A 12,831-nucleotide genomic window follows, 5' to 3' on the forward strand; every position below is an offset into this window, starting at 1 on the left:
GCCCTGTATACATAATTATTGTACCCTTTTCTGTCCTGTATACATAATTATTGTACCCTTTTCTGCCCTGTATACATAATTATTGTACCCTTTTCTGCCCTGTATACAAAATTATTGTACCCTTTTCTGCCTTGTATACAAAATTATTGTACCCTTTTCTGCCCTGTATACATAATTATTGAACCATTGTCTGCCCTGTATACAAAATTATTGTACCCTTTTCTGCCCTGTATACATAATTATTGTACCCTTTTCTGCCCTGTATACATAATTATTGTACCCTTTTCTGCCCTGTATACATAATTATTGTATCCTTTTCTGCCCTGTATACAAAATTATTGTACCCTTTTCTGCCTTGTATACGTAATTATTGTACCCTTTTCTGCCCTGTATACAAAATTATTGTACCCTTTTCTGCCCTGTATACAAAATTATTGTACCCTTTTCTGCCTTGTATACAAAATTATTGTATCCTTTTCTGCCCTGTATACATAATTATTGTACCCTTTTCTGCCCTGTATACATACATATTATTCCGTTTTCTACCCGCTTTACATCTGACTAGATATGCATAATTTGCTTCTCTGTATATGTCTTTAACAACTTTCTCACAGATAAAAACACAAAATATTAAAACTGCAAAGGAGAGCTAAAAAGAATATTTTAGATAAATCATATTGGTTCAAGATCACAAAATTATCCTTATATGTCCAAAGGTACATCTTAGGCCTAAGCCGTTACTTAGAACAGGGACGTAGATAACAGAGGGAATGTTCACTCTCTGTTCCGCTTTTTTTCACGGATGAGATCCCGCTTAGACGAGATTATAGCGATATTTTCACTTCCATGTGATTAATGATGCCAAGCGACAAAGACCTGACGGACCGCTAGCAAATTACCGCAATCAAATTATAGAAGCAACCGATTGCTACAGTAAGTACTTACAAATATTGATTAAATATCGATCTAGAATGTTGTATATCGGAAAGAACTAGGAAAGTGAAATACAGGGAAATGTTTTGAAAGAATTTTCACTGATCAAGTGAAGTGACCCAACGACGCGTATCGATATCAGGTTACCTGTAATCCAATACGAGCAGGAGAAACAACACACAAGGCTTTTTTTGATAATCAACAAGAAGTATTCAAATTGCCATTAAATGGATAAAAATATATGTAAGAGTGCACAGTCCAAAAAATCTAAATCACTTCAGTAATATTGATTTAGCTATATCAGAGACGTATATATCACATGATATATACGTCTCTGGCTATAGATAAGCCTGCTGATTAGGGTATTGAAATTCATAGCAGACTGGCTTAAAACTGCAATGAGGCCATATAAACATACAGCTCATGCTTCAGTAATGTAATTTTGATTTGAAAGTATGCAGTTGAATTTAAATAAATATGCGGGATGGTCGACATTTTAGTATCCATCTTCATTTGATGACCCAGATGCGTGCCGTAGATACAGAGATATAAAAACATTCCAAGTTTGGTTTATGACGACAACTTATAAAGTTTCAAGCCAACCAGAAATTTAACATGCCAATTTATCAATAGATTCAAGTTAACTGTATATAAACTGTATGTGAAAATCTGTTTGGATGGTTATATATAGATAAGCTATGTTTTGTTATGATTGGTTTTTGTATTTGATGAGAAATTAACCTCCGTACTTTAACAATGTTTAGAGTGTTACACAAAAAATTGAAGATTTTTCTAATTTTATTGACATTTCAATTATCTTAACCATCTGACACATCTTTTCAGAGTATGATTTAGATGTGTGGAAACTGCTGGCTTTTAACTAAAAGGTATAGAAATTATTTGATGGATCTAAATATGCACTAAAAATATTTCATTTAAACTAAATTTAGAAAGATATTGGTCATGTCAACAATAATTGAATAGTTGTTTTCCAATATTCCTATATTATCTACAGGAATTTCATCTTAAAATGTGTGTAAGGCAGCCATGAACTCATCTACGCAGTCAATTACGCAACCACTTCTCCAAAGAAATTTGGATACTGTGGTGCCACAGATCAACTCATCATTATCATTCAATCGCCTTATATGCGAGGATCCTACAACTGCTATCCTAACCATATTTTCAGAACGAAATTTGCTTTTGAATTGGCTTTACAAACGAGAAATAAAATAAAATTGCTTGTAGACCGGTGCGAAAGGAAGTTTCAAAACTTTCGGAATACTTTAATTTCTTTCGAGGAGAAGGATGTCTTGGGATTATACCAGTTACTTTTAAGGTATGTTTATTCCAGCTTTCTGTAGTGTTCTGATAGGCAGGCTTGACATTTACGTTATTTGTATAATTAAAATGGTAACTGCATGTGGAATTAAGTGAGAAAAAATAATTATTTAGTGTTGTAAACTGTTAAGTACATTTTGGTGGAAAAATACGAAACTAAAGAATAATACTACAAGCTGACAAAAAAATTCAGAGCTGCAGATTGTCACAATTGACAGTGCCGGGCAAGTCAAACTTAATTGCTCAACAGAAATTGAGTTGGAAATAATCATAGATATATCGTATTTGTTGTGGTGAATTGTTTTGTTTGATATGTTTGATATTTCAATGTGTTAATGTATTTAAGTACAAATCAAACATATCGGATTCCAAAAACAACTTGGGAAAGGTCATGTTGCCCTTAAAAATTTAAGTAAAAATAAAACTATTTGAATCCTTCGACTCCATGGGAAATTGCTGAGATTTGCCTTGTGTAGCAATTATCATTTATTTTTGAAAACCCATTCATTGCAATTTGAACAGGTTTGAAAAGATGGATATCAGTTTTCGGCAAGTAGGTTGAAAAAAACCAACCAAAAAAATATCATATCAGATCAATATTGACTGTGAAGGAGTTATCTGTCTTTTTCGCCACTCTGTCACATTCACCTGAACATTACTAACCGACGAAACGTAATATTATTGATCAGTTCTTCATGTATCGGCTTCAAATCATTTATTACTCCCGACTGTAGTTAACCGTGTTTATTTAAGATTTAATTAAAATGTTTGCAGTAACATCAGGATCAGCTACGCGTCGTAAACTTGTATGTAAATAAATCGGATTGAGCAGTTTTGCGATAGCAAAGATGGTGTTTGTGAAGGGGTAGCCCACCGATTTTCTATTTTAAGAAAATATTAACCATACAATCATTTATGACCTTTGATATGACATCATTAGAAGTTGTTTCTTTTCAGCCAGCTGGATTTCAGATAGGTATATGTAACGATAAATCCGTGATTTTCTAATTTTCGACAGTTGAACGACAGCAGGTGCTTGGTGAAAATCATACCCAAGATAAAGTTCCAGTCAAACAATTTTTATTGGCGCTTGACATATCACATTTTAAATCACAATTTATGTATTACAGCCATTTCTTCCCGGCGTAAATACCTGAGCAATTAACACTATTTGTAAATAAAATTTAAGAACTAATAACAGAAAATAATGTAAAAAAAAATACACATAAGAGATCACTTGGTATATTTCAACAAAAAAATATAATAAAACAAATTGCTTATGAACAAAAATCACAGTATGTAGATAAATCGATGTACCAGAACAAAATACTTGCAACATTTAATACCAAAATACTGCTAGTAACTAGTCAAAGACAAAACAGATAGAAAATTGATCAAAAATTTGCTTCAAAGTTAACTATAATGTGTATTAGAGTATTATCAGCCTGTAATATATCTCCAAAGCTTGAACTTTGGTTTTGGCTATGTGACATTAATGGTAGACATCTAAAAAAAAAAATATACACAGATTATTTACACAAATATTTGAAGTGGTATTGGGAGTATATCAAAGCTTGTCCAAGAAATACTGAGGAATATATGGACATACAGACAAACACATAGAGATTGTTATTCCAAAACATGTCACAACTTGTCAGTCAAACAAAATCACTTCTGTAATGTAAAATCTCCTATAATTTACAATTTGTTTTCAGCAAAACAACTTAATTGCCTTATGCATACATGTAGTGCTATGAAACGTTTTTTTTTTTTTTTTTATTGACACCACAAAACAAACATACCTGTATACATCAACAACCAACAGGTCCAGGCTCCCTGCTAGGTTTTAGACAGAGACAAATATTACATTTAATATATCAAAGTAACAAGTACAGAGTGGTATGGATGATCTGCAAAAAGTCTTAAGCTCAATATCAGGTATCAATTCTTATTATTATAATTACTGGCAAATTACCTACTGATAGTGACATGAAATATTAAAAATAACTCGCATGTAGGTCTGATTTACAAACATATATAGTTATATTTATATATAAGCTTTATTACTTTATACATACTATGCATATACCAATTAACATACATAGGTCTTCTTTTTCTACACTACATGTACATGTTTATATATGACACAGATAAATACATGACAAGAACAACAAAGAAAAAAAAAAGAAAAAAAAATCAGTGTTATATATAAGTTTTTTTTTACTAATATTATATGCATAAAGAAATCTTAGTAAGAATGAAACAGGGTATATATAAGACTATGAAAAGGTTGTCAAGGGGGATTATTCTGTATGGATATTAAAAGATGACCCGACTTAAATGTCAAGGGGAGACCACTTAGCCTAAAAATTGATAAAAGATTTGTTTTCAAAGGCAATTTTCCGTTCAACTTCCTTCTGTACAGAGACTACAGATTTAAGCCCTGGGAAGGATGGTTTTACATTCCTAAAGCGACAAGTGTAGATATAATATTTTGTAATTAATATCAAGTGATTAATTAAAATAGAATCATTATAATAAATTAAAATTTCCTTTATGTCCCATTCGTTAATTACGATATCATTTTGCATGTTGTTTAAACACTGTTTTAAATCTTCCCATAATGTATACACGTTTTCACAGTGATAAAAGAGGTGTGTTAAAGATTCTTGTTCTTTTTCACAGAAAGTACAATTTTCATCTCTTACAATTTTAATTCTGTATAGGAAATTATTTGTAATTAAAATTCTATGTAAGAGTTTAAATTGAAAATTTTGCAGTTTTGTATCTGGACATGTTTTAAAACAAGCACTATATATTTTTTCCCAGTTTATGGTATTTTCATTATTTATGCCCAGATCTCTATTCCATTTCTCTTGTTTAGATGCAGGGTAATATTTTTGCTTTTGTAACGGAGTGGTAAGTGTATTTATGGTCTGTTCTAGTTAGTAGCTTGTTTAGATGTGTCTCTTGATCTCCATCATTGCCTGGTATGTTATCTGTTTCATATGAATTCAATTGTTTTTTCCTTCGGTATTTTATTTATGAAAGCAAAATATTGCAGAAAATTTAGATTATGACAGACTTCTTTTATTTGATTAAATGGTAAAAATAGTAAATTTTCATCTAGAAAATCCCTAATTGTTTTAAATCCCTTTTCATCATAATTTAAATATTTTTTAAAGGATTTTATGGTGACATAATTTAAAATATCAGACTGATTATCATCACTTTTCAATTCACTCCAGGATAGAAGAACATCTTTCCAAAATTTATTTGTAATTACACTTGATATTTCCTTTATTTTCTGTTTATTTAAATTCCAAAGCCTATCTCCTCCAAGTGATTTAAATTTTGATTTTGCTAATGTTTGCCAGTCTCCATTGCCCTCATGTAATTGTTTACTCACTTGCGTGTGATTCTAGTCTACCTTTCCCTTCTTTTGATTTACCTCCTTGAGATGTTCCCGTACTGCATAACTGATGTCATAAAACAGATCGAAGCGAATTCGTTCTCCAGAGCTCCTACATTTACCAAAGATTCCACAGTTATAATACCAACCATAGTCTATGTCCTTACAGTCATTCAATCTGTTGATGAGATGTAAGTTCAGTTTTGTAATATCATCATGTACCTTGATCTGTTTTCCTTTTAACACTGCTTTGTGTCTCATTACATCACTTTTTGCCTCACTATTGAAAAATTTCACTAATATTGGCCTTCGCGTAGATTTGGAAGGAAGGCGGTGGATCGCCACAATATCTCTGTTGTCTAATTCTACTCCTGCTGTATCCCTGCACTCTGAATTCTTCTCTAAAATTCTCTCCATCTGTGTCTTTAAATCCTGTCACTCTTATGTTACACTTTCTGCTATATTGTTCGTTGTAATTTGCAGCACACTGGGCTGGGTCAATCTCCTCATCTTTTTCACGTAGCTGTGCCTTCATGGTTTGCTCTGAAACTTAATTCTTATATGCATTTCAAAAGTATTACATGTAATTCATGAAAAATTAATAACATTGTCAATATATTTCATGAAGGATTAACATATACTGTAAACATAGAAACACATATAATGTAACCTCCCACATTGTAATTTTTCATAAAGTTCTGCTTTGTTAAATACAGATTTCTAGCAGTTTTCTGTTCCATGCACATGTTATGACTTGCTACAACTTATTTTATTATGATCAGCACTGCCACAACATGAACATTTCAATGTCTTTGATTTATGTCATCGTGAATGTTCCAGGATTGAAATTCCATTATATTTTTCCATGATCTGGTGCAATGCTAGCTGAGGTTTATGACAGCTGCCTTGAAAGTATTGTTTTGTGATAGGGTCATTTAATTTTTCCAGACCCTGTTGGGTAAAAGAGGAAACATCTCTATGGCGCCTTACTAATTCATGTGCATGACATCTAAGAATGTGAATGTAAGGTGTGATGTCCCGAAAGCAAACACCACTCTTTAGTCCGTTTTTCCAATTCATCTGCATCAGGAGATTCAGATTTGATACTCTGGTCAATACGACCAAAACCATCCCAAACTTTCTGCAAAAGGTCTGCTCGTCCCTCATCTGAAATAAGGTCATTCGCACAGAACGATTTTATCAGTTTGAGCTTTTCTGGACCAACAAGATCTCTCTACGTTAAGCGCTTTGTATCTCTGTTTACAGAGAGTGTAAAAAGGTATTCCCAGTTGTTTCAGAACAGCTTCTAGTTTTGCAATATGTTGAACTTCAGTTCTGCAAATCACTCCTGTGTTAAAAGTAGTGTTTACATTTATGTTGTCCAGTGTTCTGAGCTCTGCTAGAAGCAGATTGAAAAGTTTGTCTGTAATTCTTAGAAACATGTGCAAAGGGTCCACGACAACTCTCAGTGGATTAATATTGGGGAATTTCGGGGGATTGACTACAGAGAATGTTTTATACTACATTTTTTGCGAACTTTCAGACAACTGTCGGGGCATTCATACAGAGACCTAGCACCTTTGGTTACATCTTCCATTGACCATTCTAAATCTAATTAATATTTTTCAGACTTACTGCAAATACACACAGAAATATTCTCAAGCTATACAAGGTATTCCCACTGCAACCAGAAGGAACTTGTAATCCCCAACCAAGAATATTTCAATAGTAACATCCCTTCCATTAACAGTGACAGATGAATCCTGCCATTCACCAACTTCCTGTTGTAAATCGCTGAGACCAACAGCAATTTCATTGAAATTTTCCTTTGAATTACACAAAGAGGGTAGTTTCCACTAGCAGCCCTACATCTCTTCTCGTTGATCACTGTGAATGACACATTTACTACATGCAGACGTTTACCAATATTTGTGCCATCTCCTGATAACTTGATTTTGGTTTTGCCATCAGGTGCAAATTCATTATCTTCTAAATTCAATGACTGTTGGACTCCAAGGCCATTGGGAGTATCCACAATCTTAAATCCAGCATTAAGCTTATTCACAAATTCCTGCAACACATGACGCCTTGGTAGTTCTTTACAATACATACTAAGTTCTGCATATGCCTCTCTATTAATATTAAAAGTGTCTAAAATATAAAGCAAAGCTTTCAACTTTTCAGATTTCTCCTCTATATCATGCTTCTCTTTACTTCCATTCAGCACAAACAACTCTTTCTTGTCATTTTCCCTCTCAACTAATAACAGGGTTTTCCATAATTTTGTTAGTAGTAGGCTGGCCTGCCGTGTACATGTAGTCGTGTACGGAACATTATTACGGAACTGGATTGGTGTAGGCGGCCAAATGATCAAAGTAGCCGGTCAAATTGGCGACCGGCTCTTATGGAAAACCCTGTAATACAGACAAAGGTTTTACATTACCTTTTCCCAAGAATTTCAATGACTTTTTCACAGTCTCTTTCTCAACCATTCTTCTTTTGGACTGACCAGACTTTGTAAGCTCAGAAAATTTCTGACCTTGTCATGGTTTTAATCCAATAACACCATTCAATATCAATAGACTAAATATATGTGAGCTGCAAAATAAAAAGTTCAAGTGCTACGTTATATATAAAAAATTAAAAGTAATGTTGTTTGAAATCCAACTTAATTACGATATCGGGTAAGTCATTTTCGAATAATTTAAACTAACAAATCGGGAGATGTTTTCAATACGAGGTCAGCATACTTTCAAAAGCTACCGTTAGAAAGATAGAAATTGACGTTTATTTTTAATTTTGTTCGTGTTTTCGTTTAAAGGTATAAACTTAATCCCATGTCGGTCGTTCTAAATTCACGTCCCATGCTTTGATAAGGGATTTCGGGCTTTCTTTTCTAAATGGTTACATCGTTCAGTTAGTGGTGGTGGTTGTGGGGGAGGGGGGGGGCATCTAACTCGGTCATCATGGCAACGGTTGATTCAGCAAGAGGGGCAGTAAGGCTTTCTATGTGAAAATGTGTTTATACACTGTAGTTTATCACTCATTTCCTTAATTTCGTATGAAATCCTTTATTTTGAAGATATCATATATACTTTGATTAGAAAAGAAAATAACTATTTAGTATATATCAACACCATTCCGTCTTTATGACTCGGCGATACACGTAACATTGATGCCATGTTTTCCTGTACTGGGATTTCCGTCAACTGATATTATGTGTCATATTCGCCTAAAAAATGACACAACTAGTTTGTAATTAAAAAAGTCATATCAATGTGTTGAAAAGTTACTATACTTGATAGCTAGAGGCATATATTTGGTGAGTTTTTCCTAAAACTGCTTTTATTTCACTATGAAATTGTCAAAATAATCGGTTTGTTAAAAATTTGGCAAAACTATCCGAAATTCATGTAAAATTTGGTAAGACTCGGAAGTTCATGTGTAAGCTTCAACTAAAAAATGACACAACTTATTTTCATCTACAAATTATATATTTGTAACGAAGAAGGGGGAGGAGGGTGCTCCAGAGTCGTCTGGGGGTTGACTGGTATATAATTTGGAGACGACTCCCTGGTCTAAAGGTAATCTTGTGGTGGTGTGTCTGGACTTCAGGCGGTGGAGGGGTCCTTGTCTTCTTTTCCTGCCGAATCTTCAGGCTATCTTACTGTTATCATTAATTTTGGTTATGGGAAATTTAGAAGTCCTTTCCTATCAGAATAAAAATGGCATTAGGTCGAATGTTGTTATGAAATAAATATATATATATATTGACTAAAGATCCAATTTTATCGCTTTAAGGTTATCACTGGTTCAGTATAGTCATCATTGGGCTCTCTAAATACTGATGATGAGAGTAAAATTTTATTGCGACAAAATATGTTTCAAAATGGACATAGATGTATAAAATATTAAAAGAAAAAGAATCTTTTGTACAAGTAGTTTATTTTTAGATCTCGACTAAAATACTGCAAAATATTTTGTACTTTAGACCACAAATGTTAAAATACAACAGTGGTATGCAGACTGTATGCATGACTTATAGTCATATCGTGTTTGATTCACGGAGAGCTCAATAGGAAACGCCAAATTAAGATGAAATAGTACGACTTTTAAATATCAATTTCTTATCTGCCTTCAGTTTCGTTATTCTATCCACTTTGAAAGAGCTTTGACGATAGAGATTTCGTGACACATTGATATAAATATACAATTTTTGTATTTGACAGGATGTATCAGCTCCAGTTACTGAAGTTTTATAGTTGGTGATCAGTCCTGCTAGTTGGTGATCAGTCCTGCTTGACGAGAAACAAAATGAAATGGTAATTTATACCTTAGTTTTAACCTGACAAGGTCAGATGCGGATCACATATTAGATGCGTTTCGGATATGTATGTGTTTTGGACACGCCAGCACTCTGATGTTAAAGAGAACGACTGGGAATCAGTATGTATAAAAATAGTGCTTTAACCTCCTGATTGTCATCACATGCTGTTTTACACATCCTGTCCACTATTATAATCATGAATGACTGACATGAAGATGATTTCTGTAAACACATCCTGTCCACTATTATAATCATGAATGACTGACATGAAGATGATTTCTGTTAACACCGTTCAGTCGAGATTATATAGATTTCTATATTTCGTATGGTTAATCATTCTCGGGAAATTAAGTGATATTTACATTTAAATTTGGCATTATGTAAATAAATCCATAACTGAGAAACTGTCAATCCAATTCTATATCATTATTAGCCAATTGTTTCAAGTGAAAACGAAGGATTTAAACTCATTTTTTAATGTTTTAGCCCACCATCATCAGGTGGTCCACCCGTCAGCCCTTAAGCAAGTCTTGTTGTCGCTATTTTTGGCGAAGTACTGTATGGATAATTTTCAAAAATTCCATATGTTGATTCCGACTGGTCACTAGTTGTGCATTATCTCGTTTGTACGACTGGTCTGGAAAATGGCATAGCCGAGAGGTAGCCATCTCGGAGTTTATCACGATAGTTTGTTATCGCTTCTAATATTTCTGGATCGTTTTTTTTTCAGTTTTCATATGAAGAGACTCCTTAGTCTTTAGTTGTGCATTGTTCCATTAATGCTCTGGTCCGAAAAAACAACATGGCCTACAACCACCATGTTGGATTTCGACAATAATAGATAGTTATCCCTATTTCTTGGGAAGTACTAGATGGATATTTCTTTTTCGAAGTTTATATGTAGCGATCCTTTGGTCCCTAGTTCTACATTATCCAGTTTTCAGATTGAGCAGAAAAACCAACATGGCCACAACCGCCATCTTGGATTTTGACGGTATTAGTTTGTTATTGCTATTTCATGGAAACACCTTTATGAATCTTTTTCAAAATTTATGTAGTGACCCCTCCGTCCCAGTGGGTCTCGCTTACCTGAGTGGGAGAAAGCGATAGGGCCCGATATGATAATATTTTATTCATGTATATAGTCACTTGTCTTTTTGTATATGTATTATATAATGTTTATTTACTTGCAGGTCATCGTCAAATGCCTGTAGGCTGGTCAGTTTGATAGCACTGACGGCCTTGTACTTGGGAGTCATAACATCCTATACATGGATATGTGAAAAACATAATTGTTTCGGATCATTTTCACCAACTTTTATACCAACATTTAAACCCGTTGACGAGTCATCAACGATTTCCTATAATGCTGATTTAAATGTAAACAACAGTTATAGCGTCAAAGACTCTCAGATTCGTATACATTTTTTCAACCCTCCACCATGGACCGGAAGTGATACCTTTAAAAAATGTGCACACAAATGTTCAATATCCTTCGGGCGTAATTATAAGGATTATTCCTCAAGTAAATTTGTTATATTTGATGGAAGCAACACCTTGCCAAAAACCCCTCCTCCAAAACCAGCTGGTCAAGTGTGGATATACCATGGCATGGAGCCACCTTTTCTTCAGGCAAATTTGCAAAACTGGAATCGTATGATAAACTGGACATTTTCGTATAGAAGAGATGCCGAGTTTACTCACGTTTATGGTACAATGTTATTTAAGGAAGTGAAAGACACAGTAAGAGTAAGATTGAAGAGTAAATGGGAAGATAAAAGCGGTGGTAATGCGTGGTTTGTGTCTCATAAAAACGTCCCGAGTAAACGAGCAAAATTCGCCAAGGCGTTGAGTAACACAACCAATGTAGATATTTTCTCACGAACGGGACCAAAGAAATGTCCAACAGACACGATTAAAGATTGCAATAAGTTATTAAGTGACAAATACAAATTTTATCTCGCGTTTGAGAACGAATTGTGTCGTGATTACGTCACCGAAAAATGTTTTAAGATTTATGCGTCACAAGCTGACGTCATTCCTGTCGTCAGAGGAGCCCCGGACTATTCGTTGTTTGCTCCCCCGCATTCCTATATTGATACTTCAGAATTTAATGACATTTCAAGCCTAGGAACATTTCAATTAAAACTTGGAAACAATCGAACCGCATTTGAAGATTATTTTCAATGGAGAAAATATTACTATAACGAACCAACAGGAGATCGTGCGTTCTGTCAGCTATGTGCTCAGGCCCATCGAGTTCCACTGAGGTATAGGTTATATGACAATCTGAAAATCTGGATACATGGCGACTCAGATAACCCTATGTGTCGTCAGGTCTCTGACATCAAATAAATTACCATTCCATGTGTATTCTTTGTGTTTTTATATACCTGTGACTGAATGACGTCAAAGCGACTATTAATTAATATGACATCACTTACTGTCTGTTTAGTAGGTATTGAAGAGTCCAAAATGGACAATATCCCACTGTGTGTTGATAAAAGGTCACTAATTGGGGGGGGGGGGGGCTTGCAGAGTCGGGGGCCTCTGTTAATTGTATTTTACTTAGGGTTACTGGCGATACCAAAACAGATCTGCTTGCCTAACTCACTACAAACCTATGGATCATGATATGTTTTTATATTTCATTTGCTTTTCTTGGCGTTCCTCTTTACACTGGTTCTCATAATATTCAGAGGTCCCACGCCTACTGTAGAGCAAGGGAGGCAACTCCTACATACCCATAATTTCCAGAAGTTTTAAACTCTGGAATATCATTAGGCTATAACAGGACATTTGTATAAGTGTGCTGTTG

General features: G+C 34.2%; 1 protein-coding gene across 2 annotated transcripts; it reads left to right on the top strand.

The window, feature by feature from the left end:
* The first annotated feature begins 874 nt into the window (after positions 1-874).
* On the top strand, positions 875-12,382 carry LOC132548312 (alpha-(1,3)-fucosyltransferase C-like). Of its 2 annotated transcripts, none has more exons than XM_060212166.1 (3): positions 875-933; positions 9,916-10,132; positions 11,207-12,382. In XM_060212166.1, exons 2-3 carry the CDS (start codon positions 10,080-10,082, stop codon positions 12,366-12,368), a joined length of 1,215 nt encoding a protein of 404 aa, XP_060068149.1. In that variant the 5' UTR covers positions 875-933; positions 9,916-10,079; the 3' UTR covers positions 12,369-12,382. The 2 variants fall into 2 exon arrangements, with proteins under 2 accessions (XP_060068149.1, XP_060068150.1); XM_060212167.1 differs by having other exon boundaries at positions 9,916-10,008.
* The last annotated feature ends 449 nt before the right edge of the window (positions 12,383-12,831 follow it).

Source organism: Ylistrum balloti, unplaced genomic scaffold (genome assembly GCF_031769215.1).
Source record: "Ylistrum balloti isolate Yb309-2 unplaced genomic scaffold, AGI_CSIRO_Ybal_v1 Utg370008, whole genome shotgun sequence".
NCBI classification, from domain to species: Eukaryota; Metazoa; Mollusca; class Bivalvia; order Pectinida; family Pectinidae; genus Ylistrum; species Ylistrum balloti.

Excerpts from the sequence above, each read along its gene's own strand:
- LOC132548312 (XM_060212166.1), top strand. The coding sequence starts at position 10,080 with ATGTGTTTTGGACACGCCAGCACTCTGATGTTAAAGAGAACGACTGGG. Across the intron at positions 10,133-11,206 it reads AAGAGAACGACTGGGAATCA|GTCATCGTCAAATGCCTGTA; the intron begins GTATGTATAAAA and ends ATTTACTTGCAG.